Source organism: Anolis carolinensis, chromosome 3 (genome assembly GCF_035594765.1).
Source record: "Anolis carolinensis isolate JA03-04 chromosome 3, rAnoCar3.1.pri, whole genome shotgun sequence".
Taxonomy (NCBI): Eukaryota; Metazoa; Chordata; class Lepidosauria; order Squamata; family Dactyloidae; genus Anolis; species Anolis carolinensis.
Window position 1 is genome coordinate 160,119,294 of NC_085843.1, and position 23,676 is coordinate 160,142,969.

Genomic DNA, 23,676 nt, shown 5'->3' on the forward strand with positions numbered 1-23,676 from the left:
TGTCTTCTTTGAACTGGATTACACTGCCATACAATCCAGTTCAAAGCAAATAATCTGAATTTTATATGGCAGTGTAGATGGTGCCTTAATATGGAGGGTTGGCAAGGATACTAATACAACATACAGTATTATAACTTTTCTTACCTTACACATTCTGGATCAGTCTGATGTTTTTCAGAAATCTGGATTTTTTCCATTTCTAAACACTTTGTGGTGTGTTTAGCTTCTCTTATTTTACTTTCCAAATCTAAAAAAGACATGGCAGTCTTTTTATTACCCATTTATAACAGAATACATATCAACACATTTTTATTTTGACTTTGAATAAATAATAGCACTCATGGTTGCCAAAAGAAGTACTGAACAATGTAGAAACTCAAAGTGTTAAAATAATTTTCTCAATAATCAAAAGCGTTTAAAAGGACAGCATGAACGGATTCATTTTGCCACTCTTTCTAAAGTGAAATGGATTAAAAGAATAAAAATATTTAAAGAAAGAAAAATTTGGAGAGGTTTTTCTTTAGATAGTCAGTGCTGGAGCATTAAAGAATAAAACACAATAAACACTACGTTAGAATGGAAAGCAAGGCCTCCAAAAGCAAAAGAAAGAAGCTGTGATTGAAACTTCTACTTCTGGCAGTGGGGTATGCTCAAATTGCATAGAGTTTTTAAAGACTGTTTTAATTTTTTGTTCATCCTTCTTCAAGTTCAGTTTAAAATATTGTATATTGTTGTTAATTCTTTCAGTCGCTTCTGACTCATTGTGACCTCATGGACCAGTCCATGCCAGAGCTCCCTGTAAGCCACCGCTACCCTCAGCTCCTTCAAGGTCAGGCCAGTCACTTCAAGAATACCATCCACCTATCTTGCCCTTAGTTGGTCCCTCTTCCTTTTTCCTTCCATTTTCCCCAGCATCATTATCTTCTCCAAGCTTTCCTGTCTATACATGAGGCTAAATTTACTACTGTGTTGGTAGTTGCTATACAACTTCCCCTTTTGCTATGCAGCCCTCCTTGTTGTCCTAAAACTGGCTCTGGTGGATCTCCATGGACTGCTATGTGGGAAAGGGGATCACCTTCATACCTGTTTCACTGGATTTGCATTTTATCTGTGGGGGACTGCTCTTGGACCTTGCCCACATCATGGCATTATCTGACATACAATGTTTTTTTAAAAAAAAATTAGGATAATTTATCAAATATATTTCCCAAATCATTCTTAAATATCAAATTAAGTGATTATTGGACAAAAGAAATACCTTTGAGTTTCTTCTGGAGAGTAAATAAATCTTCCTTCAATTCATTCTTTTGTAGCTGAAACATTTTTAATTGAGCATTTTTGTGCTCCATTGACTCTATTTCTAAGAAAGTAATAATTTTAAGTCAACTGTCTATTAATGATATTTTCACTACATAACCATATTATACTGTTGCTCATCCTCTCTAGATATTATGTAAGAGAATTTTATAGGCATACAAGCTTTCCAAGAAATTGTAAAAAGTATGTGCATCTAAAAATTAGAAACTGAATTACTTCTGTTAATGTTAACTGTTTTATGAAATATTGCTAAATATGCATTTATTTTATTAGGCATCATTTCTGTGGATATGTGGAACATATATTAAAATTATTGTAATAACAATAAATGTAAAAAATGCTTAAAACTAATAGAAAATATGATAAATTGTCAAAAATGCATACTCTACTTATTTTTTTCCAAAATAAGAACTACAATGGTAACAAATAGGGGGAAAAAGCTGACAGAAATGTACTACAGACATGGCTGTTGTTTACATTTGGCTCTACATTTACTGGAGACCTAAGAACACTGTGAACTTTGTGCACTATTGGATTAACTGCTGTTGTTTCTAGTCATTTCTTTTAAAAATTCTATTGAACTATTGGGTATAATAGCGAGAGGACAAATTAAAATCATCTGGTGAAATGTTTTACTACAACCCAGTAAGTACATCTGGGTACCTGACAAATTGTGGCATGTTGTTCTTTGCTGGTACAATCAAGGAAACACCAAAATATGCTTTACTGTTAGAAAACACTAGTTGGTTTGTTCTGAATTACAGTAATTCATTTTACAGGAAGCATTGTTTGGATGCCTCCAGTAAAAACTGAGACAGGTCCCGGTTTTTGGACCTGTCTGGATGGGCCCTAGGCCATATTCGATGCATGTTCCATTCATAACTTTTTTGATCAATGTGCCATATATTGTCTGATAGATATTTTAGAAATAACAGCAGAAGGAGTTTTTGTCATTTTCTTCTGTCACTTCCCAAACCAACCCTTTCCAAACATTCTACATTATTTAAAAATGTATAATATATTCAACAATAAGTACTGGAATTGTGAAATGTGAAAGGGACCCAGGTTATACTATTGAAACTCTGAATTTTCAGAGATCACAAATCTTCAATGGGACAGAAAACCTTTACTGGGCAGCTGCTGTGGATATATGGCTCTAATTTCCAGTCAATCAGATGACATAATTACTATTACCATTACCATCTGCTGTCCAAATTATCCCATCAGCTGAATTGCATGCTATAGTTGTTGCCATTGCCATCACTACCAACTCAGTGTGCAGATCAATGAATGTGTGACCCAGAGACTCTATAATGAGAAATTGCGATTTTTTTATATCTATATTAATTGCAGAATTGATGGAAACTAATATGGATATGCATTTTTAAAAAACAAAACCAAACTGCTTAGTGTTTCATGTAATATTCTATGTCCTTGGGAAGATAGTGAAAATTAGAATTGGCCAGCATAGAACAATGTGTGTTTATAGTTCTTGGGTATAAAAGTACCAAAAGCCACTATATAAGAACTCAGGGCACTTCCAGACAGCGCCAAGATCCATGTTTAAAATGGGGGGTAAAAAATCCCAGAACCTGACTATTCGTTTCAAGATTGGGTCCCCCGCCATCCTCACAGGCTTCCTGTTTCAGAACAAAATAGAGAGCAGACGGGGGTCATCTGGCGGAAGGGTTTTTTTAAAAAAAAAAAATTCACTCCATTATGCGCTGGACTGTATATGAACACATGCAAATATCTTAATATAGATATAAAAAGATTTGCATGTGCACATATGAGGTCCAGCACATGACAGGGAGAATTTAAAAAATGTTGTATCAGATCTCTCTCTTCCCCCAGTTGTTAATTCAACCTCTATTTAAGACTATAAAGTCTAAAATAAAGAGTTTCAGAGAGTTCAAATTGCTTTCCATTTGACAGACTTTGGGGCTTTTAAAAAGCCGGCGTGCACTGGAGCAGTCTATACAGGGGGAAGGGAAGGGAAGGAAAGCACATGTTTTGCATGACTGCTGGGATATACAAAATTGGGATTTAAGCAGATCTCTTTAACACATTTTTTTGTCCATTGCTTCGAATCAGCACGGATTTACCAGTAGTGTCATTTAGCTACCCCCCTTTTTAACTTTGCAACTTCAGCATTTTAGGGCCTATGTAGAAGGGCCCCCGAACTGTGGTAGCAACTGACTTTGTCTGATGCTTTAAAGTACTGAAAAACTACATGGTGAATAAAATAGTTATTCTCTCCATCCTCTAGTAATGTCTCATAGATAGATCAATGTATAGAAACAAGGTCTAGTATGAGCCATATGTTTGACCAGCCATGTCCAGCACTATTAATCTGCAGTTAATGTTGCCTACAACTGACAAGGAGCATGCTTGATGCGCCAGTAAAATATGTTGTTTTTCACTCTAGGCAAATCATTACCTTAAAATTTAATAGGACTTTTCAGCTTGGAAGAGAAATGTAAAATTGCAGTGTCACAGAGCTGCAGCATAGCCATTTATATTCTCAGATAATCCAAGATAAAATAATTAAATTCAAGACATACCATTTCTCAAAACATTTTCTTTTTCCTCCAATTCACATATTTCAGCCTTAGCTCTGTTTTTAATTAAGAGCTCCCTATTGGATGTTAACGCATATTCGTTGTTGAAGTCTGCAAGTTCCTTCAGAAATTTCTCATCCTGCATGGCATTTTTTGTCTTGATATCCATCTAACAATGTGATAAAATAAATGAAAAAATAGTATTCTGTTTGAGAAAAATAAAACAGAATATTGCATGCATGCATGTTCCTATATATACACCACTATACTACCACATTTCTATTGGCAAAATACAGTCTACTATAGAATGATAGAGTTGGGAGGGGCCTCATGGGCTATCAAGTCCAAACCCTTGCTCAGTTAGAGATCTCTAGTTAAAACATTCCCAACAGTTAGCTGTACAGCCTCTTTTTGAAGATATCCAAAAATGGAAAGCCCATCATCTTTGTAGGTAATTGATTGCAAACTGCTCTTACTGTTAAAAAGTTCATTTTGATGTTCAATTAAAATGTACTCTCCTGTAACTTCAACCCATGGTTAGACCTACACTCTGGGGCAACAGAGAACATGTGTGCCCCCCTTTTGTGTCAGCACTTGAGATATTGAGCACTTGAGTAGTGAGGGAATACTGTATACAAATTGGAGCAGGTTTGGAAAAGGACAACAAGAATGAAAAAAATTGATGGAGTACAAACCACAAGAAAAGATTGAAGGAACTGGGTAACTTCAGATTGGTGATGAGAACATGACTACACTCTTTAAATATCTCAAGAGTGTAGTCATGTTCTCATCACCAATCTGAAGTTACCCAGTTCCTTCAATCTTTTCTTGTGGTTTGTACTCCATCAATTTTTTTCATTCTTGTTGTCCTTTTCCAAACCTGCTCCAATTTGTATACAGTATTCCCTCACTACTTCGCAGTTCACTTTTCGCGGATTCGCTATTTCACGGTTTTTCAATAAACTCTAAAAGACTATTATAAATCATAAAAATTACAATTTACAGCCTAAGGAAGGGAGGAAGAAGAAGCCAAAGGAAGAGAAAAGGAGCCCAAGAGGCAACGGGAGGAGAAGGAGGTGATTTATCAACACACGATTGGTTGACAAAGACTTGAAATAGTGTATAACTACTAAAAGAATGTATACATATGAAAATAAATATAGTGTGCCTACTTCGCACATTTTCACTTATTGTGGATGGTCCTGGAACCTAACCCCAGTGATAAGTGTGGGAACACTGTATATCCTTAAAATAAGGACCTACAACTGAATGCAGAACTCTAGATGAAGCATGATCACCTCAGAATATAGCAGGACTATAACTTCCTGCAGCTTAGATACTATGCTTCTATCTCTTGCTGCAACATCCCATTACTGACTCATGTTCAATGTAAAATCAACAATAATCCCAAGGCTCTTTTCACACGCAATACTGCTGATGCATATATCCCTCCCATCCTATAGGAGCATACTTCCCTAACTAAGTGGTCCCAATAATTTCTGCTTGGAAATAAGGAACACTTATTTCAATATAACTTTGACCCCATCTACACTGCCATATAAAATCCAGATTATCTGCTTTGAACTAGATTATATGACAGTGTAAAAAGGTAAAGGTTTCCCCTTGACATTAAGTCTAGTCGTGTCCAACTCTGGGGGTTGGTGTTCATCTCCATTTCTAAGCCAAAGAGCCAGCATTGTCCATAGACACCTCCAAGGTCATGTGACCAGCATGACTGCATGGAGTGCTGTCACCTTTCCACCAGAGCGATACCTATTGGTCTACTCATATTTGCATGTTTTTGAACTGCTAGGTAGGCAGAAGCTGGACCTAACAGCGGGAGCTCACCCGGCTCTCCAGATTCAAACTGGCACCCTTTCAGTCAGCAAGTTCAGCAGCTCAGCGCTTTTTTAACCCACTGCGCCACCTGGGCTCCATATGTGACAGTTAAGATTCATATAATCCAGTTCAAAGCAAATAATCTGGATTATTTGATTTGACAATCAAGTTTATAGGGCAGTGTAGATCCAGCCTCGATGGAAATTTAGTTAAGGGGGAAATGTTTGCTATGATTTCAATAGCCTAATTTAGCAAAACAACTCCACATATTTTTAGGATCACGTTTGCAGTAAAGACTGCACACTTAAGGTGCTATGAAAATGAATAGCATCACATTACCATGCAATTAATTGTAAATATATTTTTGATGAAATCAGTGTGGAGTTAGATTTCAAAGAATGATTTAGATCTACTTTTTAAACTTTTTATCAAACAAGAATGAGCATTCCTTGGTTTAACTCAAAGGGAAATAAAGAACAGCAGAAGACACTAAAAGAAAAAAGTATGCAAACATAGTTCTCCAAATGTCAGTTTCTATTTATTTAAAAAATGTCCAACGTGTTTTAGAAAACAATACTCATTCATCTCAACAAAGCATTCCCATCATGTAAACAAAGTGAGCCTGAAAAAGTCAATCTTATTTGCTTAAAATTATTCCTATTGGAAACATACAAAAGTTTCAAGCAGAATACTTCTCTGACACAGAAGTTCATCTTTCTGCTTTTCCAGACTCTCTTCCTTTTTCTTCAAAAGTTCCAAGTTAAAAAACTTTTCAGAAAGCAGCTGAACCTACAGAAATCATTTTTGAAAAATACTGATTATAAAAATTGAGTACAGTTGGTGCTTTAAACATTGGCAGTTTAAAGATATATTCACATAAACTTCTACATATGACAGATCTTATGTAGACTTTAAAAATGAAGTTTGGTGTCCCTTTTCATTATGACTTGCATCATAGCTCTGGCAGTGTGAAAATCTGACCAGTCTTCTGAAGCTATCTTCTCCATTTTTTGTTTCGTTTAGCATAGAAATCAAATGTGTGACTCAAAGCTGCAGACTATGGTAGAATGTAATTAACCATAAATACATCCTTTTCCTGGATTTCAGAGGAACAAGGAAGATTAGACCAGAGGCGCCTGGCCTGAATCCTGGGAGAGCCTTAAATAGAGTACACTGACTGAATCAATTATTAAATTGTGAATCAGCACTTAAGTCGATCCCAAAGTTTCAGAGTATATTCAGTCTGGTTTGGACTGACAACAGGATTCAGAGTTCTGTCATATACGGTGTTGCTGTGGTAAGACAGAGTGCATTATTTATCTGTCAAATAAAGTTAAGATCAAGTTGAAATCTCAAAACTTCCTTTTCTGCCAATGCAAGCCTGGTATTCTAACAGCTATCAACAAAAGTCAAAATAATAGAGTTGAATATATCGAATATTTAGGGAAGAATATTCAGATAAGATCCCTTCTGTGTCATTAAGGAACAAGGATTGAACTCCCAGAAACCCTGCATGGATTTATATCTACAACATTATGTTTCTTTTCCCCCACTTTCCAGTAACGTAGTATTCAGGGATGTTCAAACAGGATAAAGCAAATGAGTAATGCTATACATGCTAGAATTTATTATAATGTGACTGCTTCTGTATTATAAGTGAAATCTATTTCACTAATTTACAAGCAGAAATTTAAAAATTTGGCTAAACACTCCTTAATGTTTTTAAATTGTTGATTTTAGCCGGTTCTTGTAAGCCGCCCCGAGCCCTAGGGGAGTGGCGGCATATAAGTTTGAAAAATAAATAAATAAATAAATCCCTTGCTATTTTAGACACTTCTTAGATATAATGAAAATTAGACTGGATCTACATTGCCATATAATCCAGTTTCTCAAACCAGATTCTTTGCTTTGAACTGGATTATATGGCAGTGTAGCTGAGGCCTTCCATAACAGACTTATAACATCATTTTAGGCCCATCTACAATGCCGTATAATCCAGTTCAAAGCAAATAATCTAGATTCAGAGACTGGATTATATGGCTGTGTAGATGGGGCCTGAAATAATGTTTTAGAAGAAAGGAAGGGTATAAACAGAATCAATAATCATAATAATAATCACAATAATAATTGTGATTACTAATAATTCGCAGTAGCATATAAACATTTTGGACTTTCACTTAACATCAATAAAACCAAAGTGTTCTACTAGCAAACACAAACCAATCTTAATGGTGTAATGCTAGAAAATGTTGACCCTAAGTCTTCATAGTCACATATGGACCCACTGCCAAGACTACCTCTGGAATTATTCATGATCACTCATGAATAATGACAACAAAAATAGTATTAAGAGAGATGCTTGAATACCCCTCTTTAAAATACAAACTGCAATTATACTAAAGTAGGTAGAGTCCTATTCATTGTTGGTTGAACTAACACTCTCTCTTTTTCCGCTTTATCAAGGAAATATGCTAAGCACAAGAAAAGTTGCCAGGAAGCAATGCTAACAGAATCTATCCTCAGACAATTGAGCTTCTCTTCTGTTGCTCAGCAAGAAAAGATGACATGTAGTTTGTTCAGGGCAAGTTATATGTGCCTGAGATAAAGAAGAGGCTTTGGAAATTGAAAGCCAGCCAGTTGTCTGTACTTTTCAAGGCTCTTGCATGCAACATGACTGACCTTGCCTACACTCAAGATGAGGTTAATTTTGGAAGCCTTGGAAATAGACAGGGTGGCTAAAAAGGAAAGGAAATACTCTGCACCTTGACTGATGTATCCTATCCTTTCTGCCAAGGAAGAGATTACCATTGCTGATACCAGCACAGAATTTTTTGAAATATGCTGCCCAAATATTATTGGCGTTTATGCAGTCTGAGCAAATATTCAATATAGGATTCTGCCCTAAACCCAATATATCCTTTAGAACAGCATTTTTAAAAGAGGGAAACTTGAACCTTGGAAGGCAAAATGATATAATTCAAGTTCTAATGACATGGTATAGTACCTAGTTTTTTTGGAACACACCAACATTTATATTTCCTGGGAGCATTTCATTGACCACAACTAGGCTCTGTGAAATAGATGTGAAAAGCTCTGAACTCTAAAGTTCAAATACATATGATATTTTTCCTCTTTTTGAAGCCCCTGTGTTTACAGATACATGACAATGTAGAGCAACATTTATAGAGGAATTTGAAAAAGGTATATAGAATGTACTGAAAATCAGTCACAACTTATCTTAACTATAGGTCATTAAAGTGGATAGCTTGTAGTTGTGTTTCTGCACTAAACACATAGTAGTAAGTGGTAATAATTTTAACAACATTGAGTATTTATTGTGTAGGTAATACATATTGGCTTTTCCAGAGCTTGCAAAGTGCACGGTCTTCGGAAAAATAAATTGAGATTAACCAAACATGGAAGTTAATAGGCATTGACCTTCAGGTAATTAATTATGTAGTTTTAAGACCATAATTGGTTTAGAAATGCTTTTCTACCTCTCCCTATTAGTAACTCACAGTAATTGTTCCCATGCATTCATGACCCTATATAGCTACTGAAACTGTTAATTAGAGTGAGTCAATAGCAAAATAGCAGCAAAGGAATAGAATTATGATTGTCACAAATTAGTTTTACAAATAGTAACACAATGAACAAAAGGCAATGCAATTGTTGTTTTGTGACCTGGACCTACTACTATGTCTGAGGTCAGGAATATACAAGATGTCAGGCTGACACAATAAATACTTTTGAGAAGTTCTCTTTATGTTGCCTACCTAGTTTTTATATAGGACAGCGACTTGCTAGAAAAACAGAGTTTCAAATACAACTTGGGTTTGCCTATACCACTGCTTCTTAAACTGTGGGTCGTGACCCCAAATGGGGTTCCCTTAGCTCAATGTTGGGGTCCCAAAAACTTTGCAATAGTAAGCATTTTCTGAACGTCATCTAGTAGCTGTTTAATAACCTCATCACATGCAAGGAAGAAACATCTTCTGCCAGCTTCTTTCCACTGGTGACACAGAGTCCCCTGGAGCCCATCACATCACGTGAGACCATCACATCAGCAAAGGAGCCAAAAGGGAAGCAGGGGACTGCAGGGAAACATAGTGGGAACCAATGGTAGTGAAGAAGATGAAATTTTACTAACAAAGCCAAAGAAGGTTAAGACAGAGGAGAGGAGGGAATTGGAGAAGCTGAAAAGAAAGTAGAAATTCTCTGCTAGTCAAAACAGCAGCACAGCAGGAGATGAAAGTGGGGGAAAGGTTCAAGAGGAGTACTTTATGACCTAGAGAAAAGGGAAGGAGAGGGAAGAGAGGGGGCAATTGTTGTAGATTAGAGGCTCTGAGAGAAGGACAAAGAAAGCCAAGAGAGGTGAATAGGGGAAAAGGCTTCCATGCACATGTTTAGAAATGTTAGAAATTTCTACTATAAAAGCGCTGTTATATCTCAGCCATGTGGCACTAATTTTTTCTGTTGCTCACCAGATGGCTTTGCTCTGCGAATTAAAATTATAGCATTTAAATCTCCTTGCATCTAGCTTCTGATTAAAACATAGATTCTATGGGTTTGGGAGGCACCAAGTCTCAACAGTAAAGAACATAGCGAGACGCTTCCTTACGCTGCCTCATGATTTCCTCTGCTGTCCCCTACTTTACAAAGTGCCAACTGATGAGGTGCTTAGACATTTACATGAATCTGTTGTGCAGGTTTTACAGTAGACTCTGAAGAAGATGCTTTAGCTATACTTCATTTTTTTAAAAAAGGAAAATCAGCCTGTTTAAGCAAGCCTTGCAAATGCTATATACCTATATTATTTACCAATGTACCTGGGGTCAAGTAAAAATTTATTGGGCCAAAATTTCTTGAAACTTCAGAGCAGTCTCACAGTTCAGGGTTAGTTTGGACAGATGAACTGTCTCTAAATCAAGCCAGTCTGCTGTCTGTATAGGCCAGTGGTTCTCAACCTGTGGTCCCCAATAACTAATATATGGTCTGTGGACTCACTGTTATTACACCGTCGCAAAACTCTCTTATACTGCCGAGGCAGTGGGGATGACGGGAGGAGAGAGGCTGACTACCCATGAAAAGCACAACAACAAGCCTCCTGACTGCTGCTTCTCCTCCTCCCTCCCCCTGAGTGGAGGCATTCCATGTGGCACCTGGAAGCGGGGGAGCCTTGGTGTCTTCGTTTTTAGACCTGTTGCTGGGGTTATTTGGGGTGTTGATTCAGAAAATAGCATTGGATAGACCATATCAGCTCTAGATTATGAAATAAGGTTTTTTTATGGGTGAGTAGATGTCAACTATAGGATGGCATATGTTCTATATCAGAAACTAGAGGTGATGTGGTCTATCCAATGCAATTTTCTGAATCAGCACCCCAAATAACCAAACCAAATCTAAAGTTGACAAAAAAACTGATTCGTAACCCTTTTAGTACTAACATTGGAGAGTGGTCCCTGGTCAAAGTGGTCCCTGATCAAGTGGTCCCTGGTCAAAAAAAGATTGGGAACCACTGGTATAGGTAAATACTGCCATTCCTTTTTTCCCTGTGACCCGGTACATACGCAAAATGTGATGAATCAAAATATGATGAAGCCTGTATCATTCTTTCATTGCCACAACAGAGCTCAGAAGAATTCCTAACCATCTTGGATTATGTCACATGTGTAAATGCACACTTAGAAAAGTGAGATAAGATTTCTTGCTCCAAGAACCTATGAGCAACATGTTCAAAACAAGAGAAACCAGTGAGCAAACAATGATGATATATTAAGGCAAATTGTCTGCTGAATTGATATTATAGGAGGCATCAGAAAATTATCTGAAGTTTGTCAAAAATTTGTTCAGAAACTAAAGTTTTTTTCCCCCAGATCTGGAAAGTATCTGATCATTTTTTCTGTGGTAGTTTTATACAGCTCATTAAAAGTACCTGTCCATCTTGATGCAGCACTTCCTCCTTCCAAAATAAGCGAATGTAGTGGTTCTCAGTCTGTGGGTCCCCAGGTGTTTTGGCCTACAACTCCCAGAAATCCTAACAACTGGTAAACTGGCTGGGATTTCTGGGAGTTGTAGACCAAAACACTTGGGGAGCCACAGGTTGAGAACCACTGAGCTAATGGGACCCAACCAATTACATAGCTTTCATGGAAATAGAGGGGGAGGTTTATTCAATTAACATTGTGGATTCTTCTCTATGTTTTCTATGTTATTGTATTCATGCAGTTTTTTATATTAAGAATTTTATTTTTAAGATGATGTAAATAGAACATGAATGGAGAACTTCGATAATCTGTGTATGCTAAATGCTCTGCACAAAATACATTTTAAAAATAAAATGTAACAATACAAAATTTCAAAGATATTAGTTTTATTTCAGAAATTCCAGAGAAGAACCTTCTGTATGAGATGGACCAGCAAATGAGAAATACATAGTGGGAAGTACAGCTCATATGGACAAAGGTGGCACACAGTATGCTAACATATATGAACTTTGTTATTTTATTCATATCAATGTAAAGTAATAACCGCGGTATTGTCCTACCTCTTCCTCAAGTTTTGTTTTTGCTTCATCCAGTTGTTCCCTTAATGTTTTAGCTTTTTCATATCCTAGTGTTATTTTTTGTTTAACTAAAACAAAAAAGAAATCTGTTATGAGGGTTTAAGGTTTTTATTTCATACCTTCACTTCAACATTTGTATTATTAATTTAACGACTCTTAAAATCTTTGTTTAAAAGGATTGTACAATGGTTACAAATGTACTAACTGCAGCTCTATTAATTTGTCTTCAGGCACTTTAGGAACACAGACCCATGCTCCAGGTTTTCTTTCTGCAGTTACTTTGAAAGACTAGCCAGTAGCCACACTGTAAGTACTATACATGTTTGTGCATTCATAACACTACATAACAAAATTTGAAACCCAGCGTATTCCTGGTTTGAAAGTGTTATTTCCCAATTGTGCGGTACTTACTTTGAAAGTAGTTGTTATACTCCAGAAACTTTGCTTTTGTGGTTTTCACAAACTATGTTGAATTGGTTTATACTCTATGAGATATTCATTGAAAAACCATAGCAAAATGTGCTGCAAGATGTCCTGCCAAAGCAAAGTTTTTGCAGTTTAATAAATTTTTCCATTTTTTATGATAGAAACTATTAGGAAATGACATTTATAACCCAGGAACAAAAATCATGTTACATAGTGTGATGGGTCTCACACTGCCCTAAATGAGATGGTCATCCCAAGGCGGTTAATTTTGGGTATTGTCAAAGATGAGCATGTTGTTATGACTTTCATTTATTGCCATTGTATTTTTTATGGCAAAGGAAAAGAAAGTCATTGTTTTCTGCTTCAGATGTTAAAATAACTTAATCACGTTTGGATGAGTTGAGGAAAGAGACATCATTTTAACTGTGTGTACCTTGTTACATGTATTTTAATAGTGTTTTATTTCTTTGTTTTAACTATGTTGCACCCCGCCTCAAGCCACAAAGAGGGGTGGGTGATAATTCATCATCATCATCATCATCATCATCATCATCATCATCATCATCATTAACATCATCATCATCATTTGCTCCTCCATTAGGCAGCAAAATATCATGGGTGGCAAGCCATAATCTCACCGAAGTAACAACAACAACAACAACATATATATATATATCCCAACATCATCTCCCAATAGGGACTCGGGTCAGCTTATAAAATAGCACAACAAAAGCAACAAAATACATGAACTAAAACAAAATTTGCAAAAATCAATAAATAGCACCAATTAACATAAAATAACAATTAACAAGATTAACAGAAGCAACTCCATTTGGCTTCTGTCTGTCTATCTATCTATCTATCTATCTATCTATCTATCTATCTATCTATCTATCTATCTATCTAATTACATCATCTTTCCATATAGCTATCCATATTTTCTCTGGGTTGTTGTGAGTTTTCCAGGCTGTATGGCCATGTTCCAGAAACATTCTCTCCTGACGTTTCGCCCACATCTATGGCAGGCACCCTCAGAGGTTGTGACGTTTATTAGAAACTAGGCAAGTGAGGTTTATATATCTGTGGAAGGTCCAGGGTGGGCAAAACTCTGTTGAAGGCAAGTGTGAATGTTGTAATTAATCGCCTTGATTAGCAATGAAAACCTTGCAGCATCAAAGCCTGGATGATTCCTGCCTGGGGGATCCTTTGTTGGTAGGTATTAGCTGGCCCTGATTGTTACATGTCTGAAATTCCCCTTAGATGACTAAGAGTAGGCCTCTTTAGTTAGACCTCTAGGCCTGACGTTACATAAGATGGTGGCCAACCTTGGTGCAAGAAGCGCCGTTTCTCCCCTGCCTTTTGTTCTGTCAGGAGGATTTGCTGAAACAAGGAGTCTAGGCTCATTTTTCCTCTGATTCTTTCCTTGGAAGAATGTGCATATATATGTGTGTGTATCCTAATTTAAAGAAGGAAAATGGGCCCTGGTTACTACAAAAATCCCCCTGTTTCTCTCCTCTGAAGCATCACCTCCTCTCACAGATGGACAGAACCATTTCAGACTGAAGGGGAGGGGGATCCTATTATATGTCCCTTGTAAATAAACCGAAATATGTTACACTTATTAAACTAGCAATTGGAGGAGCTAGATTTGGATTATACTCTCTCATCTGTGGAGTAAACTATTGCATACAGGGAGCTTTTTCAGAGGGAAATAATGCAAAGGTTATGGTTTCTTCACCTACGATTTGAAGCGGTACAGTCCAGCATTAACCATTTTATTGCACACTCTTGAGGAATACCGCAGGCTTGCCCAAGATTGAAGTTTCCAGATATGTTGGACTACAACTGCTACCATCCTCAAACATTATAACTTTCTACGGCGGTGAGAGTTGTAGCCCAGCACATCTATGAGGTGTCAGGTAGGTGAAGGGTATTTTAATATTAAGGATGCAATGCAAAATTTGCACTGAGGGTGTTTCCAAAGTGTAGACCAGGCTTAAGCGGCTGAGGGGGAAAAGGAATGGGCCTCAGGCTGTTAGGAATTGTGGGAGTTGAACTCCAAAACACCTGGAGGGCCCAAGTTTGCCCTTGCCTGATCTACATTGTAGCATTAATGCTACCCCTTTAACTGCCATGACTCTATGTTATAGAACCATGGGAGTTGTAGTTTTGCAAGGTCTTGGGCCTTCCCTGTCAAAGACGTTTAGTCCCTCACCAAACTATAAATTGCAATATTCCATAGTACTGGCAGTTAAAGCGGTGCCAAATTGCATTAATTCTACAGTGTAAATGCACCCTAAAAAATCCTAATTCTGCTCCAAAATTAGCCTTGCTGAGTTCATTGGGGCATAATGTCTTCTGTGTGAATATAATCTATATATATAAAAGAGTGATGGCATCAGGGCAGCGGACAAAACAACAAAACTACAGGCCCCCCAACCTCGAAATTTGACAACACAACCCATCATTCACGGCTCTAGGTTGATACAACAAAAAGAAAAAAAAAATAAAGTCCTAATTACAGAGAGAGGAATAACAGTTTTTATCCAATTGCTGCCAGTTTGAAGCCTAAGCTCCGCCCACTTGGTCTCCTAGAAACCTACTCAGCCCAGGGGACAGGCACAGTTAGGCCTCACTTAGGCCTGTTCCACAGATTATCAGATTTTAACTGGATTATATGGCAGTGTAGACTCAAGGCCCTTCCACACAGCTATATAACCCATTTAGAATCTTGTATTATCTGCTTTGAACTGGATTATCTTGACTCCACACTGCCATATAATCCACTTCAGTGTGCATACTAAACATAAAGACAACCATACAACAGACATTCAATACCACCACTACCTCAACAATTTCTCACCAACACCATCAGAGAACGCCACAGCAACGCGTGGCCGGGCACAGCTAGTAATATATAATATTAATATTATGCTATACTAATAATATAATATATTGTATATACATACAATATTGATAATAATATTATAATGTAATAAATATAATAATGATAACAATACACTATTATAATTTTATATAATATATTACATGTAATATTACTAATAATATTGCAGTATATTGGTATAGTACAATATAGTACTATATAAGGCTCATATTGTGCTCATAATATAATATATTGTATGTACATATAACTTGTAAACCGTCCTGAGAAGGGCGGGATATAAATGTCGCAAATAAATAAATAAATAATCCTACGGAAGGCTGTATAAAATTGTAGTCTAAGGCCCCTTCTACACAGGCATATAAAATCCAGATTATCTGCTTTGAACTGGATTATATGGCAGTGTAGACTCACATAATCCATTTCAAAGCAGATAATCTAGATTATTTGCCTTGATAATCTGGATTATATGGCAGTGTAGATCCAACCTGAGTAGATGAATTGCTTGAAAAGGAAATATTTGGTGATAAAAACTTTTAAAAATATGTGTCTCTGTGGCCCCTTCCACACAGCTGTATAAAATCCACACTGAACTAGATTATCTAGCAGTGCGGACTCAGATACCCCAGTTCAAAGCAGATATTGTGGGTTATCTTCCCTGATATTCGGGGTTATATGGCTCTGTGAAAGGGCCCTACCTGTATGTGTGTGTTACCTGCTGTATTTGACACATCTCAAGTCCCTTTTCATTGGAAAGGCATGATGTAAATAAAAGCATTAACAACAAAAACCTATTTTAAACACCAATATTTCTACAAACTGCAGGTGGCAGCAAGCATCTTTTTTGTCTCAAGAGTGAACATCATCTTTCAAAACAGACGGTACAGTTTATTTATTTATTGCAGAATATTTGCTTCTAAATGCATGCTCAATGTTTAGAGCTGATGATCCAGTGAACTCAATGAAATATGGTACATGACTTTAATCCGGTTGATATAAATTAGACACAGGATAAATTTATACTGTAGAATGTATGCAGTTTGACAACACTTTAACTGCCATGGCTATGGGATCCTGGGAATTGTCGCTTGAAGATTCCACTGCATTAAGCCGTGACACTGAAAGTGGTTTGAAACTGCATTAATTCTGCAGTGTAAATGCACCCACAGAATCCTGGGGATTTGTTGAATCACTCTGGCTGGGGACTATGAATTCCTAAACTGAGGATAAGATGTTGCCATGGTAGTTAAAGTAGAATCATGTAATATAATGGTATGACTGATAGCCATATAACTCAGAATATCGAGGCAGATAATCCACAATATCTGATTTGAACTGGGTTATTTTAGGCCTCTTCTCCAGCGGGTTAAACCGGTGGGCTGCTGAACTTGCTCACCGAAAATCCGGGGAGTGGGATGAGCTCCCACTGTTAGCCCCAGCTTCTGCCAACCTAGCAGTTCAAAAACATGCAAATGTGAGTAGATCAATAGGTACCGCTGTGGTGGAAAGTTATGGTGCTCCATGCAGTCATGCCAGCCACATGACCTTGGAGGTGTCTATGAACAACACTGGTTCTTTGGCTTAAAAATCGAGATGAGCACCAGAGTCAGACACTAGATTTAATGTCAGGGTGAAACCTTTACCTTTACCTTGCACACAGATGAATAAAATACCACATTATGTATTTTGAACTGGAATATATGGCAGTGTGAACTCAGAAAACCCAGTTCAAAGCAGATATTGTGGGACTTTCTGCCTTGATATTCTGGGTTATATGGCTGTGTGGAAGGGCCCTTAGTCCACACTGCCATATAATCCAGTTAAATGTGGATTTTATACAGTTGTGTAGAAGGGTCCTCTATAACTGTGAAAGAGCCTTCTGTCAGACTGGACCTACACTGCCATATAATCTAGAATGATTATTAAATAAAATAATCCATATTACCTGCTTTGAACCGGATTATTCGAAACCCCTTCTACACTGCCATATAAAATCCAGATTATCTGTTTTGAACTGGATTTTCTGGCAGCATGAAACTTGTATAATCCAGTTCAAAGCAGATAATATGGATTATCTGCTTTGATAGTTTGGATTATATGGCAATGTAGAAGGGGTCTCAGTATACACTGCCATATAATCCAGTTCAAAGTAGATAATCTGGATTTTATATAGCAGCATGCCACAGAGTTTTGCTCTGTGGCTGGTTTATCACCTCATCCGGCAATAGATGGTTTCCTTTGTCTCCCAACAAACAAGAGCTTGTTCTGTGCATCATTCTTTTGTGTGCTGGAAGGGAACAAACTATTAGCTGCTTACTGCCAACCATAATAAATTAACTAAATAGGAAAACGATGATGCATTGGCTTGATTTATCATGTGAATCCATCCTATACATATTATTTTATACACAGATAGGAAAGTTAGTAGAGAGAGAGGCATTAACATAAATGATAATATGCTAAGACATCTCATTTCAAATGCATTTATGTTAGAAGGGGAAGATTAACTACTGTCTGTATGTTAAATTGCCATTTAAATTTAAAGTAAATGGCTATGCTAAAACCCTTATCAGAATGAAGTTTAAAAAATGGTTTCCATGAGATAACATCCTCCTGTTCTGAGTTTGGGAGAGATGCCTGACTTTGTAAAAACATTTGTCAACTGACTGTACCCCAAACTTTTCTCTTGCTTTCTCTTTGTCCCTCAATTTTCTCAATGTTCCTTGAAAGATAAGGAGCTGAATGCAGCAACCAGTGTAGTGCGCTGAAATTCCACTACCGTAAGGAGTCTGGACTTTGTGGTGTAAAGTTTGTTAATTCCCCGAATATGAGGGATTAACTAGAAGTTTTGCAAAACAAACAAAGCCTATAAAACAGCTGGAAAATATAAACATTATCCACTTATTAGTATTGTCTCTTACTTCATTAATAATTTCATTCTAGAATTACATCACTTCTGAAATTCCAGTTTAAATCAACCATTAAAAATTAATTAAAAAACCAGATTTTATTAAGGTGCCTCATTGTTTTAGAAAAGGTCCAATTTAATTAATAAACTGTATTAATTTTAACTTGTTATTCCCCAATTCCCTGTTTTATATTATTTTAGATTTATTATTTTTGTCTGGTCTATATTGTGTACACCTTCAATATAGGTTAGGAAGTATTATTTCCATGTATATGACATAAGAGATACATGAATGATTTCTAATTCCTGGGCAGATTCTTTGGATAGAAGCTTAACTCAGGCCCCATCTACACTGCCATATAAAATACAGATTATCTGATTTGAATGGCATTACAGACTCATATAATCTAATTCAAAGCAGATAATTTGGATTATCTGATTTGATAATCTGGATTATATGACAGTGTAGATCCAGCCTCAGTCTAACATACAGAGCAAAGGACACCTAAATTAGCTCTGTGGCAGCCAAACTACACATGGAGCTGATTCGTTTTAACGTGGGCAAAGCTGCTTAATGCGGTCTTAACCCAAGTTAAATAAAATTGTGGGTTGCTCCAAATTTTGCTCCAGAATTAAGGGCAACCCATAATTTTGGGGTCATGTAAACAGTTGGGCTGGTTCCAAGATGGAACTGGCCGCAACTGTTTATACATCCATTCTGTGTTCCCCAAGCTCATTTGGCACAGGAACACAGGGAAGTACTCATTGTCCCTTCCCATCTCCTTGTTGCAAAGGTCTCTGGACACTCTTCTTCCTCCCTAGTTACTCTAGCACCTCAGCTGATGTCACTCCAAGTGATGAGCAATTGACAGGACTCATGTCATGCCCAGAGATCACTGCAACAATGGGAGGGGATGGTCAGGGGCAGTCTTACTTGTGCAGCAGCTGGGGAGATGGCTGTGTAAAACATCCCAGGGCTGATCCAGTGTACGCCACACCAAATTAATCCCAGGATAAGGGATCAGTGCTGATCCGTCCTAAAAAAAAGAGTGAATCTACACTGTAGAATTAATGCAGTTTGATGCCACTTTAACTGCAATAGCTGAAGGCTATGGAATCGTGGGCATTGTAGTTTGGTGATGCACCAACATTCTTTAGCAGAGATTAGGGACATCTTCACACTGGCTGCCAGAATCATCACACATTGTGGCGAATCCAACGACCGCCATCAGGGGGTATGAGAAACCCTTCACCCCATGCCCCATATGGCCCACTTACCCTCAAGACAATCCCACAGGAGGAAGTGTTGACTGTCCAGCTTCCCCTCATTTCTCCAAGGCAACACTTGGAAGCCTCCTATGTTGCCTTGGTGGTGGCATGCTCCAATTTGCTGCTTTTTTAAGCATAGTGTCACGACCCAGGCTACAGGGCACCAATAACCATACGCAGAGGCCAGATTCTATCTAATATCTTTATTAAGGAAATATATAAAGTTAGTAAAAGCAAATGTAAAAGATAGTCCAGAAGCAGACCTTTCAGGAAAGGTCAAAATTAGTCCAAAGAAATAATGTCCAATATGAAATATTAAGGTCCAAAGTTGTAATCCAATAACCGAAACACTCACTTTGCCAAGCAAAGTGAGGGGAGACGACAAGGTCCTTTAGTCTATAAACTTGAGCAAGGCTAGGAAATAACTTGATACTTGAAACAAGGCTTAAAACGTGGAACAAGGTAACTAGGAACAAGAACAAGGTCCGTGGAATAACTTGGTAAAATCCGTGGAACAAGGCAAGGATTGGTCCTGGGAAACAAGGCAAAGTCCGTAGATAAACAAAGGCTGGGAAGCAAGGCGAAGGCTGGATAGCAAGGCAAGGCTTGAGCAGGAGCGAGGCTTGAATCGGAGCGCGCTGTCCAGACACAACTCGCTCCGTAGGCTGACGAATTGACTCCGCGAAGTTACTACGCGGGTAAAACATCTATATAGAGTCTAACTTTCCCACCGAAGCAGTTCTCTGGGAATCAGAAACGAAAGCTAAACTCTGAGACCAGATGTTAAACTCCTTAAAGATTCTCACGAGAAGCAGTCTTAATTGGCTACATTCTTAGCTGCAATCCTCGCACTCCTGCGCGAAGCTGAATCCAAACTTCTCTGTTGTTTACAAAACTCCCGGCGCAAGAACACGGGAGAAGTAGGCTCTGGGCTTGTTTGACATACTTCTGGGAGACAACTTTCTTGCAGGTGCAAGGTTCCCAGATCTGCCTGGGAAAGATCTGGCTGAGAGGAATCCAGTTCAGACTGGGAAGGTAAAAAACCCAAGTTCTCATCTTCATCAGGAATTACAATGTCCTGAGCAGGACTACAAGGCCCATGGATCATCACACTATCCCCCTCCTCAAGGCCCCTCCCAAACTGGGGCCCTCTCCCCGAGGCGCGAGGTCGCGGCTTGGCGGGATAGGTCTGATGAAAGCGACGGGTTAGATCAGGAGCGTGAACTGTGGAGGCGTCTTCCCAAGAGCGCTCCTCAGGGCCAAAACCTACCCAGTCAATGAGATATTGCAGGCGGCGGCGGTGAAAGCGAGAATCCAAAATGTCCTCAACCTCGAACTCCTCCTCCCCATTCATCAAAACAGGAGGGGGGGCCGGTTGGTCTGTATCAGGACGCACACCTTCCGCCGGAAGGAGCAGGGAACGGTGAAACACTGGGTGGATGCGCATTGAACGCGGAAGTTGGAGTTTGAAAGTCACGGGGTTTAATTGCGCCACCACTGGATAGGGGCCAATGAAACGGGCATCTAACTTCCGGCAAGGGCGGTGGGAGGGCAGAAAGCGAGTGGACAGGAAAACCCGATCTCCTACCTTGATTTCGGGGCCCGGCTGGCGATGTTTGTCAGCGTGGCGTTTATAGTCCTCCTTGGCTTGGTCCAGTTGCTGGAGCAAAAGTTGTTGTACCGCTGTGAGTTCCTGCAGCCAATCCTCTGCTGCGGGAACTTCTGAAGTTTCAATGACAGGGGGAAAGAAACGTGGGTGGAAGCCGTAGTTTGCAAAGAACGGCGTTTCTTTTGTAGAAGCTTGAACTCCATTGTTATAAGCAAACTCTGACAGTGGTAACAGAGAAGCCCAATTGTCCTGTTGGTAGTTTACATAACAGCGAAGATACTGCTCCAAAGTGGCATTGGTGCGCTCCGTTTGCCCATCTGTTTGGGGATGATGAGCTGAAGATAAACGAGAGTCTATGCCCAATAGTTTTTGTAGTGCCTTCCAAAAACGAGAGGTGAATTGAGAACCACGGTCTGTGACTAAACTCTTGGGCAATCCATGTAGTCTGAAAACATGTTGGAGGAATAGATCTGCAGTCTCTTTGGCCGTGGGAAGACCTTCACAGGGTATGAAATGGGCTAACTTGGTGAAAAGGTCCACCACCACTAGGATCGTGGTGAATCCACAGGAAGGTGGTAGGTCAGTGATGAAATCCGCAGAAATTATTTCCCATGGGCGAGATGGGGTAGGAAGGGGATGTAGAAGCCCTGAGGGTTTCTCCCTTCTTATCTTGGAGCGCTGGCATACTGGGCAGGTGTTGACATATTTTTCCACATCTTTGCGGATCTTGGGCCACCAAAAGTCCCTTAGGATCAGATGCATGGTTTTAAATAGTCCGAAATGCCCTGCTGGTTTGCAGTCATGACACAGACGAAGCGCTTTTTCCCTGCCCGGTCCGGGTGGGATATAAACATGATTTCTATAGCAAAGCAGTCCGTCTTTAAGCGAAAAGGGAAAATGCAGACCTTGACGAAGTTGGTCCTGCGCCCAGGCATCTGCTTGCTGACTAGCCCTGATTTCTTGAGCACAGATGGGTCCTGGAGTAGAAGAAGTTGAACCAATGGGAGTGGATTTGGTGTTCCCCACTGTGAGCGTGGCAAAGTTCTCGGGTTGTAGTAGTTGGGATTCAAAGGTCTCCTTGCGTCCTGCAGCGTATTCCGGTTTACGTGACAGGGCGTCCGCTTGCTTGGTTTGGGCTGGGGTCACATAATGGATCTGGAAGTTGAAACGTTCAAAGAATAAAGCCCAACGTTGCTGCCTCTGATTTAGTTTGCGGGCAGTTCTTAGATGTTCTAGATTACGATGATCAGTGTGGACTTCAATGGGAAATTTGGCCCCTTCTAGCCAATGTCTCCAAGTTTCAAAGGCTGCCTTTATGGCCAGTAGTTCTTTTTCCCAAATGGTGTAATTCCTCTCCGGTGTGGTTAGTTGACGAGAGTAAAAGGCACAGGGATGGAGGTGGTCTCCCACCGGTTGTAAGAGTACAGCCCCAATTGCCACATCAGAGGCGTCCGCTTGCACCACAAAAGGGGTTCCAGGATTTGGGTGCTGTAGAATTGGCTGGGAGGTGAATAGTTTCTTTAGTTGCTGGAACCCTTTCTCTGCTTGATCAGTCCAGCGGAAAGGCTGCTTTCCACGGATGCAGCTAGTGATGGGGTCGGACCAGCGGGCAAAATCTGGAATGAACTTGCGGTAATAGTTCGCGAACCCCAAGAAACGCTGCACCTCTTTCTTGTTAGTTGGCGCCCGCCATTCCAATACTGCTGAAACCTTGGCTGGATCCATGGAAAGCCCTAGAGGCGAGATGCGGTAACCAAGGAAATCTACCTCTTGTAGATCAAAGGCGCATTTTTCCAGCTTGGCATAAAGTCCATGATCCCGCAATCGTTGTAACACCATTTTGACGTGGTTCTCATGTTCTGATTGTGATCTAGAAAACACCAAAAAATCGTCCAGGTAGATTATCAAGAACCTGTCTAGATAGTCCTGAAAAATGTCATTGACAAAATGCTGGAACGTTGCGGGAGCTCCGCATAAACCGAAATTCATAACTCGGGACTCGAATAATCCGAACTTGGTCTGGAAGGCGGTCTTCCACTCGTCCCCTTCCCTGATGCGAACTAAGTTGTAAGCCCCCCGAAGATCCAGCTTGGTGTAAACCTTGGCTCCTCGAAGCCGGTCCAGTAGATCTGAGATTAAGGGCAGGGGATAGCTGTTCCGCTTGGTGATATTGTTCAATGCTCTGTAGTCCACCACCAAGCGTAGTTCCCCTGACTTCTTCTTCACAAACATCACTGGGGAGGCGGCTGGGGATTGAGAGGGTCTGATGAATCCCTTGCG

At 39.2% G+C, this 23,676-nt stretch overlaps 1 protein-coding gene across 3 annotated transcripts in view; it reads right to left on the reverse strand.

Annotated features, from left to right (window-relative positions):
- The window catches only part of ccdc172 (coiled-coil domain containing 172), a 30,569-nt gene extending 16,319 nt beyond the window's left edge, over positions 1-14,250 (reverse strand). For 2 of the 3 annotated variants that reach the window (XM_016995096.2, XM_062975673.1), the window contains exons 1-6: positions 14,034-14,250; positions 12,265-12,350; positions 6,390-6,506; positions 3,882-4,047; positions 1,259-1,360; positions 145-247 (exon numbers count right to left, since the gene is read on the reverse strand). In XM_016995096.2, coding sequence (XP_016850585.2) covers positions 145-247; positions 1,259-1,360; positions 3,882-4,047; positions 6,390-6,506; positions 12,265-12,350; positions 14,034-14,112 — 653 coding nt within the window. In that variant the 5' untranslated portion in view covers positions 14,113-14,250. The remainder of the gene's footprint in view (positions 1-144; positions 248-1,258; positions 1,361-3,881; positions 4,048-6,389; positions 6,507-12,264; positions 12,351-14,033) is intronic. The other variant, XM_062975674.1, reaches the window with a different exon arrangement.
- Positions 14,251-23,676: the final 9,426 nt, after the last annotated feature.